Source organism: Sminthopsis crassicaudata, chromosome 2 (genome assembly GCF_048593235.1).
Source record: "Sminthopsis crassicaudata isolate SCR6 chromosome 2, ASM4859323v1, whole genome shotgun sequence".
Taxonomy (NCBI): Eukaryota; Metazoa; Chordata; class Mammalia; order Dasyuromorphia; family Dasyuridae; genus Sminthopsis; species Sminthopsis crassicaudata.
In genome coordinates, this window is record NC_133618.1 from 337,725,887 (window position 1) to 337,743,597 (window position 17,711).

At 37.5% G+C, this 17,711-nt stretch overlaps 1 protein-coding gene across 1 annotated transcript in view; it reads right to left on the reverse strand.

The window, feature by feature from the left end:
• Positions 1-17,711, reverse strand: part of SLC10A1 (solute carrier family 10 member 1) — a 58,928-nt gene that overhangs the window by 14,313 nt on the left and 26,904 nt on the right. The window contains exon 3 of the mRNA XM_074290492.1: positions 6,707-6,885. Within this exon, the coding sequence (XP_074146593.1) occupies positions 6,707-6,885 (179 nt within the window). The remainder of the gene's footprint in view (positions 1-6,706; positions 6,886-17,711) is intronic.

Below are 17,711 nucleotides of genomic sequence, written 5' to 3' on the forward strand. Positions count from 1 at the left end.
AACTAACTTGGACAATTCTGTCTCAAGGCTTCCGAGCCCCCACATATTTATTTGGACAGGTACTGGGTAAAGATTTAAGGGAATTGGAGTTGCTTGACAGCAGTCTCATACAGTACATGGATATTTTAATCTGCAGTCCCAACAGAGAGGAGTCCCTAAATGCAGCTGTTGGGGATTTCCAGGCTTATGATGTGTGAGACAAGGCGAGGGTGAAGTAAAAGAATTTACTCAATTTTCTAAAATAAAAAGTAAAAGTTTATTTTAAATCACTGAGAGATCTCTCTCAGTGGACAAAAACTCCAAGATGGGATTAAGAGAGTTGGTACAGAGTACTTATATCATCAGAGTTAGGTCTTGGGGGCTTTTGAGATAATAGAGAGGTTTTTAGGGTTGAATAGGCTAAAGTTATAGAAAGTTTGATTGGTGGTAGTTCAAGTTCAAATCTATAGAAAGCTTAAGTGGTGGTACTTAACATTAATTCAGTTCTTTTGAAAGTTAAGTAGCTTAGTTCAGCTCTATAAGAAAACTTGGTTAGTGTTTGCTGAACTCTGACACTAACTGAAAGGTTAATTAGTGGTACTTAACAGAGGTGGGATTAGCTTCTAGGGCGAGATAGGATTAAGGTCAAAGTGAGTGACTTCTCATTTCCCGAATCACAGCCATGAAAACCCTAAATTTTCTAGCCTTGAGGGCTACAAGGTCTCCTTACCCAAAGCCTACATAGCCTGCCAGTCTGTCAAATATTTGAGCCACAATCTCACCCCCTACTTCTTGATCTCTAACCTAGGAGAGGGAACAGACCATTTTAGGCCTTCCAGACCTTGCCTCAAAGAAATAGCAATTCGCTTTCCTGGGTATGGCTGTTTCTGCAGAATTTGGATTCCTTTTTTTGGGATTATTGCCAAACCTCTTTACCATTCCATTCAAGGCTCTGATAATCTTCCCCTTGAATGGGGACCTGATCAGGTCTAGGCTTTTAAAACCCTGAAGGCCAAACTGACCTCTGCCCTGGCCCTCTCTAATTTAGAAAAGCCTTTCACTCTATATGTGGATGAAAGACAAGGACAGGCTTTGGGGGTCTTAACTCAGGCCCTGGGACCTGACTCCAGACCAGTTGCCTAGTTCTCAAAGAAACTGGATTCATTTTCCCTGGGATGGGCCTCCTGCCTTAGAGGAGTAGCTGCCCCAGCCCTTTTAATTGAAGAGGCCTCAAAACTAACTTTGGGACAGTTAGTAGAAGTTTTAACTCCCCCACTGGGTACAGAGCATTTTAGAAGCCAAAGGGCATCAGTGGCTTGCTAGTAGGAGGCTTACTAGACACCAGGGACCTGACTTTCTGGATGTGTCACACTCTTAACCCTGCCACCCTGCTCCCTGACAGCACTCAATCAGGAGACATTATTCATAATTGTGAGGAAGCTTTAGATTCTGTCTACTTGAGTAGAATTTACTTAAGAGACATTCCCCTTGACAACTCAGATAGTGAATGGCTTACAGATGGGTGGAGCTTTTTTGAAAATGAGGAAAGGCAGAATGTTCTGTGGTGACTCTCAATGACACCCTAGAAGCTAAGCCACTGCTCCTGGGACTTCTTATATTCCTTCCTATAGTTCACAGGAAAAAACCCTTGCAGAAGAAAGGGTTATACCCTCTCTCCTTTGTCTGATTTCAAATACCCTCAAACCAACTTTTAATCCCAGAGGCAAGTCAGTGGAAATTTATCCTTGGTCTTCATCAGGCTACAGCCTGGGAAGAAATGCTCTTCAATCCCTTATGAAGCACATTTTCACTGGTCACAAGCTAGGAGAAACAATCAAACAGATCTGCCAGGTCTGCCCAGTTTGTGTAAATCCTGAGGGAGCTCTTAAACCTCCCCCTCTCCTGAAGCATATTCAGAGAAGGGGCACATACCCAGGGGAAGATTGGCAAATAGACTTTATGCATATGCCCCCCTGTAGAGGTTTCAAATTGCTTTTGGTTTTCGTTTACACCTTTACTAACTGGGTAGAAACCTTTCCCGGCAGGAATGAGAAAAGTCAGGAGGTATCAAAGTGCTTGCTAAAAGAGATCATACCGCACTTTGGCCTACCTAGCTCCTTATAGAGCGACAATGCCTTCACTTCCCAGGTAACCCAAAATGTAGCCAAAGCCCTCAAAATCACCTACCACATCCACTCTGCCTGGCATCCTCAGGCTTCTGGGAAGGTGGAGAAAATGAATCACACCCTCAAGTAAGTCTTTACTAAACTGTGCTTAGAGACTCCAGAGGATTGGGTGAAGAATCTCCCCCTAGGGCTTCTTAGAGTCTGAATTGCACCTTGGGAGAATATTAAGCTGAGCCCCTTTGAACTTCCCCTGTAAATCCAGGGGACCTGGTATACTTGAAATCTTGGAAGCCTCGAGGAACTGACCCCCTAGATATAAAGAGAAAAGGACCATATAAAGCCATTCTGACTACTCCAACATCAGTCAAATGGGAAGGGTTCCCCAGCTGGACTCATATTTCCATGATTAAAAATGCTGCTTCTGTTATCTCTCCTTCAGCTATCTCAGAATACTCCTGTGAGCCCATAGAGGACTTGAAGTTTCTCTCCCGCAAGACCCCTGGAAAAACTGGAGAAAAAAGGATGAAATTGTCTGTCTCTCTCTCACTATAATCTCCTTTCTTCCTTCCTTACCATGAGAACTTTACTCCTAATACTCTCTCCAGCTTTCTTGGTGTTACTCTGTGAGCCCTTACCAGTGGAGAGATAACTTCTTAGTCATACTAGGGGACTCTGCAGGTAATGGGGGGCGTTCAGGATTGCTGGGTAGACCATCAAACCCCCCCAAAGCAGCCCACAGATGCAACCTAATGCATTTTTCGTAAAGGTGCCACCCCATTTGTACTAATTACCCACCAAGGGAACTACCTGATTATCCCCCTTTTTTTTGCCGGGAAATATCTCATATTTACACACTACCACACCCATACCACAGAGACAGTAGTTGTCACCATGGCCCATAATGGCCACATTCACATCCCTGATGAGGGGGAGGTGACTTGTACCACCAATACTATTGGTACAAATGAGTATGATCCTCTCAAAACTGCTGCAATTTCACCTCGGCAGCCTGTGCCAGCTGCACAGGTGGGCTAGATGTACCTATGATTATGGGCCACCCCAAAAAATAACTGTAGGGTATCCATTCCAAGATTATCCTGGCAAACTTACTCATAATGCTTCTACAGCATCTTCCTTGAAGCTTCTTCATAACCTCCTGAAAACTAACATTCCAATTGTTAGAATGTCATGTAACTGCAATCATCCTTGGGGACAAGTAACCAGGAAACTGCTACAAGGTACCATATGTGCACCTAAGGGATATGCTTTTCTATGTAAAGTAAATTCTCCATTCCATTTCAATATTTCTAGGGGACTTATTAAGAGGAATGTCTCTGACTGGAACCTTCCCCAGCCTGTCATTCTCTCTACCTGATGCTTAATCCCTTTTAAGCACTATGGGTCTTTCACTTTAGGCCACTTAAGTGCTCTTTTCACTATATATAATGCCAGTGCTCCCACCCCTTCAAGGAGACAAAGACAGGAATTTTTGGGAAATGTTCTTTGGAACTTAAGAAAGTTACAGAATACTAGTACCCTGGGTGGGATACTTAGAACATGAAAACATCCTTTCCAACCTGACTGCCATAATAAACCAGTTGGCCACTCTCTCCCTGAGAAGATCCAAGAATCCAAAGATTCTTGTGTACATCAATAACTCAGGGAAGGTTGAACTTCATACTGAGAGAATCTTAGAGAAAGCTGCCTAGATGCAAGATATTATGGAAAACCCCTCACACACCCCCATCTTCCTCTGGGTGGGGTTCTTGGTTATGGTCTCTACTAACCCCTATACTAACTCCATTTCTAATTATTATTTTTTTGCTCATATTTGGCTCCTGCATTTTAACATGCTTGTAAGATTTATTTCCTCTAGGCTTCGAGTTACAAATTTTCATCTACTCCTTCAGCCTGAGGATCATGGGATAACTAACTTGGACACACAACATCCCTTAGATACCACTGCTGCTGTTTTCGTATCTCCCACTTCCCCTCCTGGTCTTAATCCCCAGTGAACATAGGGGACCCTTGTCAGTTTGAAGCAATTATTGAAGATGAGACCTTCCCCCATTGCCCCAAATGAATTTGGGGAAACTGCTTGAGGAGGGGAAAATGATATACATTGAGATCTTTTGGAGGGAAGGGTTGGAGAGGCCCAGATATGAATTGTGTCACTTTTAATCTGTGGGGGAAAGGTGATTTGGGGTCTCAAACTCTCCCCTAGGAGGGGCACACCCTCATATCCTTAAAGGAAACTCCCAAGATAAGTAATCTTATTCAATTTTGAATTGAATTGAATTGAAAATCAGTCTCCCAGATTCTTCTGGTGATAGGCCCCCGGGTTGAGGCCAAAGATCAAAGCAGCCTCAATATATCTAGATTATATGCCCAGACAGTTTGCAAAACTATCCTGCCAGAATTCTTTGCCCACTAAGAAAGACGTCTTCTTAGTGAAAATAAATCAAAGTAAATCCCTTTTTTGCCACACAGACTTTGGGTTTGCAAATTCTCTTGCAAGGGACCTATGGTACTAACCAGAGAGGATCTCATACCCCAATTCTAGCACCTCATCAATAAGGTGAAATTTTATAGAAATGACTTCTTATAAATTTTTATTAAAATTTATATAGCTTCCTAAAATTAAATTTTAATCATAAAATTTTGTTGATTTTTAAAAATCAATTTCATGAATTCTAGATGTGGCTGGATATCTATTATATTATTTATATATTATTAGATAATATATAATTATATAATTATTATATAATATTATATATTATATCAATATATCTGGATATATTGTCTAAAAAATCTGTTGTTTTTTTTTTTTGTTTTGTTTTGTTTTGTTTTTTTAAGGAACTACAAATTCAATCCAAAAAGCTAAAATAATTGTAGCCATTGTGTTCAGGGATGAGTAACTAGGTGGGGTTGACAGAGAGAGTCTGAAGTATTGATAAAATTACTTCCTGAAGCAAGCAGGGAAGGACATTGAATTTTATAGTCCCCATTCTCTGTGGAGATCTTGGGTATCCTCACCATGCCTTGCTATGTGCAGTCAAAAATCCAAGCTATATCCAATCCCTGAGGTTAAATTTCCCCTATAAATCTGCCTATTATCCACACCATCTTTGTTGAATTCCTTTGTATTCAGTCCACCAGAGCAGTCTGTCTTGTGGCATCTTTCCCCTCCCTTCTCCCCCATGCCATGTGATATGTTTCCCCATTCCCCCATCATACCTCATGATGTCTTTTTCCTTGTACCGAATTAACCCTTTTAGGATGCTAAACCTTCTATGAATTTAGCCTGCCAGATGAGGGGCATACTCCAATGTCAGGGGGTGTTCCTTTTCTCCTGGTTAATTATGAGTTCCATTGGGGAATTTGTCTTTTCCATTGTTACATGCTCTCCCAACTCTATTTCATATTTACCATTCCTGGTGTCTATTATATCTCTTTCATTTTGTCTATAACTTCTTCTCCTAAACAAATCTACCTGTTAAAGAGAATGGCTGTTGTGAGTTCTTCACATGATCAAACCCCAACATTTGGTGCCTAAATTGCTCTCCTAAATCACATCATTCAAGATTAGGGAAGTTACAAAGTTACTTTCTGTAGTCAGATAACATTTGGAGTATGTTATTTGGGCAGCTATATGGCACCAATATTGGATAGAGTGTCAAGCCTGGAGTCAGGAAAACTCATCTTCCTTAATTCAGATCGGGCCTCAGACATTTACAAGTTGTGTGGCCCTGAGCAAGTCATTTATCTATTTGCCTCAGTTTCTTTATTTGTAAAATGAGCTGGAGGAAGAAATGGCAAATCCCCCCAGTTTCTTTGCCAAGAAAACCCCAGATGGAGTCACAAGAGTTGGACCCAACTGAAAAACAAAATGACTGAACAGATTTATTTCTGGGGGCTAGATTTTAGGAAGAATACAGATAAACTAAAGAATGGCATGCTAGATGAGGGTCAATTGATTCTTATATGTTCAGGCTGAAGATGAGAATATTTAAAGGGCATATATTGGAAGAGCTGTCATGGGGAAGAAATTAGCTATTATGTTTGGGCAGAGAAGGTAGAACTGGAGATATGGTGGACTAATGCTTATTTGAGCTCTTCAAGCAAAAGCTCAGTGACCCCTTAGTAGATATATTATAGTTCAGGTCATGCTGGACATCATGGCCTCTGGGGTGATTTCTAACTTTGAGATTCTATGACACCATTTAGTTTTATTTCCCATTATTCCCTTTAATATGCTTTATACTCTAGCCAAACTAAATTACCCTTTCCTAAACTTTCTTACTTCTTTTCTTTGTTTACTCTTTTCTGGTTTGCTTGTTTGTTTGTTTTGAGACAATTAAGACTTGCCCAGAGTCACACAGCTAGAAATGTTAAGTGTCTGAGGCTTGGTACTCTATCCACTCCACCATCTAGCTGCCTCTCTTTGTTTACTCTCTATCCTCCTACTCAAGAGCAATGCCAAGAATCCACTGCCCACAATTCTGGGGAAATGCAGGGATATTCTAGTTCCTCCTTATACAAACTAGAAATAGAAAAAAGTAGGTCTATAATGGAAGATAGAAGCCAAAAATCACACCTACCGTTCATTGAGACGTAAGATAGCTGACAGGATATAACCCAGGGTGAAGCCAATGAAAGGCATCAGAGCAGAGGTAGCTATAAGGTGAAATGTCATGATATACATAATGGTTTGGCCAACATTGATGGCAGAAAGCACAGCAATCACCACTGATGAAATGAGCATTATGATCATTCCTCCCTGAAAACAAGAATTATGAGAAAAAAAAAAAGTTTAAAACAAGAGGAAAAGAAAAACTTTTTTTTTAATTTAAATTTTTTTTAAATGCTTATTTTTTATTTTTAAAGCTTTTTATCTTCCAAACACATGCATAGTCTTCAACTTTCACCCTGCAAAAAAATCCTTTTGTAAAGGAGACCTATTCTTTTTTTTTTTTTATTTTATAATTATAAATTTTTTTTGACAGTATATATGCATGAGTAATTTTTTTTTATATCATTATCCCTTGTACTCATTTTTCCAAATTATCCCCTCCCTCCCTCCACTCCCTCCCCTAGATGACAGGCAATCCCATACATTTTACATGAGTTACAATATAACCTAGATACAATATATGTGTGTAAATCCAATTTTCTTGTTGCACATTAAGTATTGGATTCCGAAGGTATAAGTAACCTGGGTGTAGACAGTAGTGCTAACAATTTACATTCACTTCCCAGTGTAAGGAGACCTATTCTTTAGTAATCCCAATTCCTGAATGAAATTGAAGGCCCTGTTTTAATTATCTCTTCAGCTTCCTTTTTCATTCCCAAGAATAACAATAACTATTTTGAGTACCTTGCTTTACATGGATTCTCTCATTTGATAATCATCATAATTCTGTGATAGACAGTATTACCATCTTCATTTTACAAACAAAAAATTATGAAGACTGAGAGAAGTTTGCCCAGGATCACATAGCTAATAAGTATTAGAGGTGAGATGTACACCCAGTTATTCTAACTCCATATCAGCACTCTTTCCAATTGCTTTCATTAAAAGGAAGCTTCCTCCTCCTCCTCCTCCTCCTCCTCCTCCTCCTCCTCCTCCTCCTCCTCCTCCTCCTCCTCCTCCTCCTCCTCCTCCTCCTCCTCCTCCTCCTCCTCCTCCTCCTCCTCCTCCTCCTCCTCCTTCTTCTTCTTCTTCTTCTTCTTCTTCTTCTTCTTCTTCTTCTTCTTCTTCTTCTTCTTCTTCTTCTTCTTCTAATTAAAGCCTTTATTTACAAAGCATATGTATGGGTAATTTTTCTAACATTGACCCTTGCAAAATCTTTTGTTCCAAATTTTTCCCTCATTCCCCCACCCCCTCCCCTAGCTGGCAGGTAGTCCAATACATGTTAAATATGTTGAAATGCATGTTAGATTCAATATATGTATACATATTTATACAGTTGTCTTGTTGCACAAGAAAAATCAGATCAAAAAGGAAGAAAAACAAAAACTGAGAAAGAAAACATTTTTTTTATTCATTTTTCCAAATTTTCCCCTCCCTCCCTCCACTCCCTCCCCCCCCCCCCCATGCAGGTAATCCCATACATTTTACATGTGTTACAATATAACCTAGATACAATATATGTGTGTAAATACCATTTTCTTGTTGCACATTAATTATTAGCTTCCGAAGGTATAAGTAACCTGGGTAGATAGACAGTAGTGCTAACAATTTACATTCACTTCCCAGTGTTCCTTCTCTGGGTGTAGCTACCTCTGTCCATCATTGATCAACTGGAAGTGAGTTGGATCTTCTTTATGTTGAAGATTTCCACTTCCATCAGAATACATCTTCATACAGTATTGTTGTTGAAGTGTATAGTGATCTTCTGGTTCTGCTCATTTCACTCAGCAACAGTTGATTTAAGTCTCTCCAAGCCTCTCTGTATTCCTCCTGCTGGTCATTTCTTACAGAGCAATAATATTCCATAACCTTCATATACCATAATTTACCCAACCATTCTCTAATTGATGGACATCCATTCATCTTCCAGTTTCTAGCTACAACAAAAAGAGCTGCCACAAACATTTTGGCACATACAGGTCCCTTTCCACTCTTTAGTATTTCTTTGGGATATAATCCCAATAACAGCAATGCTGGGTCAAAGGGTATGCACAGTTTGACAACTTTTTGGGCATAGTTCCAAATTGCTTTCCAGAATGGCTGGATTCTTTCACAACTCCACCAACAATGTATCAGTGTCCCAGTTTTCCCACATCCCCTCCAACATTCATCATTATTTGTTCCTGTCATCTTAGCCAATCTGACAGGTGTGTAGTGGTATCTCAGAGTTGTCTTAATTTGCATTTCTCTGATCAGTAGTGATTTGGAACACTCTTTCATATGAGTGGAAATAGTTTCAATTTCATCATCTGAGAATTGTCTGTTCATATCCCTTGACCATTTATCAATTGGAGAATGGTTTTGTTTCCTATAAATCAGGGTCAGTTCTCTATATATTTTGGAAATGAGACCTTTGTCAGAACCAGAAAGAAAACATATTGCAAGCAAATAACAGAAAGAGTGAGGTTGCTATGTTGTGTTCCACACTCAGTTCCCACCGTTCTCTCTTTGGGTTTGGAGGCTCTCTTCGACACTGAACAAGTGGAACTGGTTTGAATCATCTCATTGTTGAAGAGAGCCATGTCCATCAGAATTGATCATCATATAGTCCTGTTGTTACCTTCTATAATGATCTCCTGGTTCTGCTCATTTCACTCAGCATCAGTTCATGTAAGTCTCTCCAGGCCTTCCTGAAATCATCCTGCTGGTCATTTCTTATAGAACAATAGTATTCCATAGCATTCATATACCATAATTTATATAGCCATTCTCCAGTTGATAAAAGGAAGCTTCTTAAAGATAAAGAATATTTTTTATTAACCCCTTCAACAAAACCCAGCATATTTGAGTGCCCTACATCCATGAAAAAGCTGTGATTTTGTCATTGTGGAGTTTCCTTTATCAGTGTAAACTGTAACCCATGTATAGTATAATAGAGCAACTAAATGATACAGTGGATAGAGCACTGGGCTTGGAATCAGGAAGACTCATCCTCATGAATTCAAATCCAGCTTCAGGGGTGTGTGTATGGGTGTGTGTGTGTGTGAGACAGAGACAGACACAGACACAAAGAGACAGAATCACTTAATCCTTTCCTTCAATTCCTCATCTGTAAAATGACTCAGAGAAGGAAATGGCAAGCCACTCCAATATCTTGACAAGAAAATCCCAATGACTAAAACAACTTGACAAAAAAAGGTAAGTATGTATTGATTCAAGAAATACAAATTAAACATTGTTGGTGGAATTGTGAATACATTCAGCCATTCTGGAAAATGATTTGGAACTATGCTCAAAAAGTTATCAAACTGTGCATGCCCTTTGATCCAGCAGTGTTACTACTGGGCTTATATCCCTTTTAAGAAGGGAAAGGGACCCACATGTGCAAAATGTTTGTGGCAGTCCTCTTTGTAGTGGCCAGAAACTGGAAACTGAGTGGCTACCCATCAATTGGAGAATGGCTGAATAAATTGTGGTATATAGAATATTATGGAATATTATTGTTCTGTAAGAAATCAAGAGGATTTCAGAAAGGCCTGGAGAGACTTACATGAATAGATGCTGAGTGAAATGAGCAGGACCAGGAGATCATTATATACTTCAACAACAATACTATATGATGATCAATTCTGATGGATGTGGCCCTCTTCATCAATGAGATGAACCAAATCAGTTCCAATAGAGCAGTAATGAACTAAACCAGTTACACCCAGCGAAAGAACTCTGGGAGATGACTATGAACCAATACATAAAATTCCCAATCCCTCTATTTTTGTCCATCTGCATTTTTTATTTCCTTCACAGGCTAATTGTACACTATTTCAAAGCCTGATTCTTTTTGTGCAGCAAAATAACTGTTTGGACATGTATACATATATTGTATTTAATTTATACTTTAACATATTTAATATGTATTGGTCAACCTGCCATCTGGGGGAGAGGTGAAGGGAAGGAGGGGAAAAGTTGGAACAAAAGGTTTTGCAATTGTCAATGCTGAAAAATTACCTATGCATATATCTTGTAAATAAAAAGCTATAAGAAAAAAAAGAAATACAAATTAAAACAACTCTTGAGTTTTCTCTATATACCTCTCAGATTGGCTAAGATGACAGGAAAAGATAATGATAAACGTTGGAGAGGATATAGGAAAACTGGGACTCTAATACATTGTTAATGGAGTTGTGAACTGATCCAACAATTCTGGAGAGCAATTTGGAACTATGTTCAAAGAACTATCAAACTGTGCATACTCATTCAGCAGTATTTCTACTGGACCTGTATCCCAAAGAGATGATAAAAAATGCAAAAGGACCCACATGTGCAAAAATGTTTGTAGCAGTCTTTTTGTAGTGGCAAGGAACTGGAAACTGATTGTTCTATAAGAAACAACCAGCAAGATCATTTCAGAAAGGCCTGGAGAGACTCATCTGAACTAAAGGAAGTGAATAGAACCAAAGGAACACTGCACACAGCAATTACAAAATTAAACAATGATCACTTCTAATGGTCATTGACTTTTCAACAATAAGGTGATTTGGGCCAATTCCAACAGAATTGTGATGGAGAGAGCCATCTGTATCTAGAAAGGACTGGGGATTAAATGTAGATCAAAACATAGTTATTTTCACAGTTTTTGTTGCTTGATTGCTTTTTTAATTTTTTTTTTCCTTTTTGATCTGATTTTTCTTGTGCAGAATGATAAATGTGGAAATATGTCTAGAAGACTTGCACATGTTTAACTTATACTGATTATTTGGTGTCTAGGGGAGATGGGGTGAAAGGAAGGAAGAAACATGTGGAATACAAAGTTTTGCAACAGTGAATGTTGAAAACTATCATTACACATAGTTTGAAAATAAAATAGCTATTATTAAAAATTTTTTAAAACAATAAAATAAGTTTAAAAAGAAAAAAATTAGTTAAGTCTGAAGGACATTCCTAGGGTCACACAGCTAAGTGTGTGAGATAGGATCTGAACTTAGATCTTTCTGATTCCAAGTCCAGAAATTTATTCACCATACACTATGCTACAATGTCTCTGTTGTCCTCTTTATGGTGATGCTTAGGCATTTCAATAAGATACATATAACCAACATATAAAGTGTAATTATACATGAGAATAGTTTTTTAAACAAACATTAGAATCAAGGTGGGAAGTTGTTTTATTTGACTATATATGTACATAACAGAATTTTAAATAAACCAATTAACACATTTATTTTTAATTTATTACTTTTCAAAATGTATATAATTTTATATTTTGATTTCCATTTTTCCTCCTTCCCTCTCTTTCTTCCTCCCCAGGACAGCAATCAATTTAACATAGGTTATACATATATGTTATGGGCCAGAACTCTGAACTTGAAACAAGAATTCTTACAAGGTGCTAACTCAGTAGAATTGATAAAGACAATGATTGTTTAGCATGGTGTTTAAAAGTTCTCTAGTTCAGCACATGTACTTAGTACTTACTACAGTTCTACAAGATTCTCACCTATGATAAGAGAGCATATAAGCTCAGACAAACTCAGCCAGAGGCAGAGACATTCATTCCATTGTCCACTTTTGTGGTGGCTGGAGGCTGAAGCACAAACCTTTGGATTCGGAGAAATTCAGAAGGTAAAGGACTGGCAGCAGGAGCTCAAGTTCTTGGAACCAAGGAGAGAGATAGGTCTCTGAGAAAGCTAACGGGGGGAGCTAGGTGGCGCAGTGGATAGAGCACCAGCCTTGAATTCAGGAGGACCTGAGTTCAAATCTGGTCTCAGACACTTAACACTTCCTAGCTGTGTGACCCTGGGCAAGTCACTTAACCCCAGCCTCAGGGAAAAAAAAAAGAAAAAAAAGAAAAAAAAAAAAGAAAGCTAATCAGGCCCCAGAAAAGGAGACAAGATTTGGAAGGAGACAATAAAGGACTTTGGACTTTAACACCTGGCTTCACTTGTGTTGATTACTGAACTGAAAAGAAGGCTGCTCCCAAGAACCCAGAGACCCCAAGAAAATTACCAGAAAATATTACACATATACAATCACATATTAAACATATTTCCACATCAGTCAAAGAAGAATCAGAACAAAAGAACACAAGAAAGAAAAAACAAAAAAGTAAAAAATATGATACTTCTATCTACATTCAGACTCTAGTTATTTCTCTGGATGTAGATAACATTTTCCATCATGAATCTTTTGGAATTGTTTTAGATCATTGTATTGCTGAGAAGAGCAATACATCAAAGTTGATCATTCACATAATGTTGCTATTACTGTGTACAGTATTCTCCTGGTTCTGCTTATTTCACTAAGCATCAATTCATATCAGTCTTTCCAAGGTTTTCTGAAATCCACCTGCTTATCATTTCTTTTTGTGTTTTATTTATTTATATTATTTTAATGGTGTTTTATTTTTCCAAATACATGCAAAGATAATTTTCAACATTCATCTTCACAAAACCTTGCATTTTACATTTTTCTCCTTCTCCTTCCCCCTTCCATTTCCCCAAGACACAAGCAATCTGAAATAGGTTAAAGTTGTGCATTTCTTTTAAACATATTTCCACATGCTGAGCAAAAAGGAATCAGATCAAAAGGGTGGAAAAAAAAACACAAGAAAAGAATGAAAAAAAAAAAGCAAACAAGAAGAAAGTGAAAATACTATTCTTTACATTGTTTTCATGTTTTCTCTCTAGATGCAGATGACACTTTTCATCCCAAGTCTATTGGAATCTCCTTGAATTACCTCATTGTTGAAAAACTGCTTGTTTCTTACAGAACAATCATATTTCATTATATTCATATGCCACAACTTATTCAGCCATTCCCCGGTATATAGCCCAATATCCCCTCAATTTCCAATTCTTTACCACCACAATGAGAACTGATATAAACATTTTTGTACATGAGTCCTTTCCCCTTTTTAATGTTTTCTTTGAGAGGCAGACCTAGTAGAAATATTGCTGGATCAAAGAAGATGCACAATTTTATAGCTCTTTGGGCATAGTTCCACAAACTGCTCTCCAGAATGGTTGGATCAGTTTACAATTCTGTTAAGGATCATGCCTAAGTGTGATGGGGCAGGTTGATCCTCTGAAATCCCCCTTAACTGAAGCAGATGTTGATTGTGGATTGGGAATGAAATAAATCAGAAGCAAAGGGGAGAGGAGAGAAGTCAGAGAATGCAATTGCCTCTTAGTCTCATTGTATTATTATCATCCTCTCATATGAAGGGATCTATTCTGCTGGTCAGAATTACATCTCCAGCCACTAGCAGGGGTCTCCTATAATACCCACCAGACATTAGCAGCTCCTATAACACAACTCCACCAATTCATTAGTATACTAATTTTCTTTTCTTTTCTCTCTGAGGATACACACACACACACAATACACATATATATAATATACTTTAACTCACTTTAATAATAATTTCTTTCATATCCATTTCTTATTGCTTTTTTTTAAACTTTGTGCTTATGAGTGTCCTGATTTTGTATCATTTTGTAAAAGGTTTTCCATATATCATTATGTTCCTTGTATTTGTCATGAGGCAGAAAAAAGCATAATGGTATTTGATTCATTTTCATACTAGATTTTATTCAAGCATTTCTCAATCATTGAGTGTATATGGTTTTTTTCCGCTTGTTTTCCACTACTTAAAGTAAAGCATGTATAAATGCTTTGTTTTTTTTTTTTTAATCAGCATCTTTTCCCCATATAATAACAACTTTTAGTCCCATTAACAGAATCATGAAGTGAAAGGTTATGATCAGTTTTGTAACTCTTGTATACTGCCATGTTGCTCTGATTTATTTTTGCCTCAGGGCAAATTCCACTAACAATATGCCTGTTCTCTCACTGGCCCTGTCAAAATTGAATCTGATCATTCTTAGTTTGGTTTTGAGTTTGGGGTTTCTTTTGGTTTTTTTGGGGGGGTTGTCTTTTTGATGGCTAAAAGTGATATTTTGATTTCTTTGAATATTAGAGAATTTGAACAATTTTTCAAGATATTATTTAGCTTGTATTTTCTACTTTTAAAAAAGGTTCATTTGTTCTTTTGGGTGAGTATTAAGCTCTACTTGATACTTTTTGTGTATTTATGAATTTTAAAAAAGAACATTTTAGAGCAGAACCAGAAGATCACTGTACACTTCAACAACAATACTGTATGAGGATGTATTCTGATGGAAGTGGAAATCTTCAACATAAAGAAGATCCAACTCACTTCCAGTTGATCAATGATGGACAGAGGTAGCTACACCCAGAGAAGAAACACTGGGAGGGGAATGAAAATTGTTAGCACTAATATCTGTCTGCCCAGGTGGCATGTACCTTCGGATTCTAATGTTTATTGTGCAACAAGAAAATGATATTCGCACACATGTATTGTACCTAGACTATATTGTAACACATGTAAAATGTATGGTATTGCCTGTCGTCGGGGGGAGGGAATAGAGGGAGGGGGGGTAATTTGGAAAAATGAATACAAGAGATAATATTATAAAATATATATATATATATATAAAAAGAACATTTTAAAAAAGAACACCAAAAAAATCAAATTTAGTCCCAATGTGAATTCAGATGTTTTTTTTTCCTACCATGACTCCCAAACCCCTAAGTTGCATAAGATGCATAGAATGGATAATCTGTATATTTATAAATTGTCCTATATGTTGTCAGATTATGGCCACCTCAGGTCCCCTTGATAAATTAAGGACATTGCACTGTCACTATTTCTAAATTAAGATTGTATTTTCTAAAAGAACCCAGGCAGACACAATTTTCTTAAGAGGACAGAATTAACTGCCTACCTAGGCAAACAGCTGCATTTGAGGGAGAAGGGAGAATATTCAAAATTCTTTTTTTTTTTTAAATTATCTAATTCTTTTTTTATTAATTTTATAATTATAACATTTTTTGACAGTACATATGCATAGGTAATTTTTTACAACATTATCCCTTCTGTTCTGAATTTTCCCCTCCTTCCCTCTACCCCCTCCCCTAGATGGCAGGCATTCCCATACATATTAAATATGTTATAGTATATCCTAGGTACAATATATGTGTGCAAAACTGAATTTTGTTGTTGTTGTTGTTGCAAAGGAAGAATTGGATTCGGGAAAGGTAAAAATAACCTGGGAAGAAAAACAAAAAATGCTAACAATTTGCACTCATTTCCCAGTATTTCTTCTCTGAGTGTAGCTGATTCTGTCTATCATTGATCAATTGGAATTGGATTAGATCTTCTCTATGTTGAAGATATTCACTTCAATCAGAATACATCCTCATACAGTATTGTTGTTGAAGTGTATAATGATCTCCTGGTTCTGCTCATTTCACTCAGCATCAGTTGATGTAAGTCTCTCCAAGCCTCTCTGTATTCATCCTGCTGGTTATTTCTTACAGAACAATAAGAATATTCAAAATTCTAAACACTCAAAAGCAATTCTTGACCTTTTGATATCCATCCACGAATCTCTTGGCATCCTTTTCCAGTTATGTTTACATGAAGAACACCCAAGAGTAATGAAATCAGTGCCTGTCTGTATACTTAGTAAAGGCAAACGGTCATTTACCTATGATGAGTTATCCACAAAAGTCCAAGGGTCAAATGGAATCAGTTTTTGCAAATCATGCAGTCCCTATTCATTGACCATTTACATTGACCATATTTACAGACCATTGTGATGGAAAAAATGTTTCATGACTGCTAAGTGCCTACTATGTGCCAGGCATTGTGCTAAATGCTAGTATTATGAATATAAAAAGTCTCTGCTTTCAAGTAACTCATAGTGTAACAAGACAGAAAACATACAAATACACAATATACAGGATAAGTTGGAAATCAAAATATGGGAGGCACTAGAATTAAAATGTATAAGAAAAGGATTCTTATAAAAGGTAGAATTTTAGTTGAAACTTGAAGCAAGAAATGAGAAATGATGATGAAGAAAACTACATTTGGTGCGGATGATGGGTAGGGAACATACATTGACATGACTAATTGTTTTCTTAATTATTCTTCCTTATTATAAGGGAAAATTCTACTGATGAAAAGGAGTACTTGGAAATGACAGTTATTTGTAAAAAAGAATATTCAATTATATCAAGGACAGTCCTCTTGAATGTAGAATGGAGGTGTCATTGTGTGGCTTGAGGGGAGACAGAACTGACATCTCTTGCCTCTTCTCTTCCCTCCTTTCTCCAAGAAAAACTTTAACTCCTGCCAGGAGTGGAAATAAGAAATTGGAGCCAAAGATTGGTCCCTTGCTCTCCTCAGAGAGAGGGTGTACTAGGCTAGAATTACATCTATCTGCTTCCTTAAATAGTGTTAGCCTAGGAGAAGTGATCAGGTTCAATTATTATTTTATTACTGGATAGAAGGAGGACCCCAACCTTTATATCCAAAGCTTGATCTTTCCTTCCAAATGTTAGTTCCACAATGAAAGCACATAGCCCATAGCAAAAAACAAACAAACAAGCAAAAAAACAAAAAACAAACAAACAAACAAACAAAAATCCTTTATCCAAATTTATCCAAACAGAGATTTACATAGGAGAATCTATATCAGATAATATAGAGTGAAGGAGGTGTCACATTGGGAGTGAGGTAACTTAGTTCTGTTTGAACTAAGGGAAAGAACCCTACATCTCACTAAAGGGCAAATTTACTGAAGTCTTACGTGTAGAAAAATAGGAATATGAAGGAGACTGCTAATTCCTCTCATATCTTCCCAGCATCTTTTTCTTCAACAACTTGAAGTGGGATGGGAATCTTCCAGCTTTTCTTCTGAAGTTGGAAGTCAGGATACCTGAAATGACTTGAAGATTAGAGTCCCAAAGAAAATCGAAGAAATTCTCTGTCTCTGTCTCTCTGCCACCTTCTGCCTTCTTTCTTCTTTCTCTTTTCCTCTCTCTCTCTCTATTTCTTCTCTCTTCCTCTATCTTTTTCTGCCTCATTTTTCTGTCTCTTCCTTTTT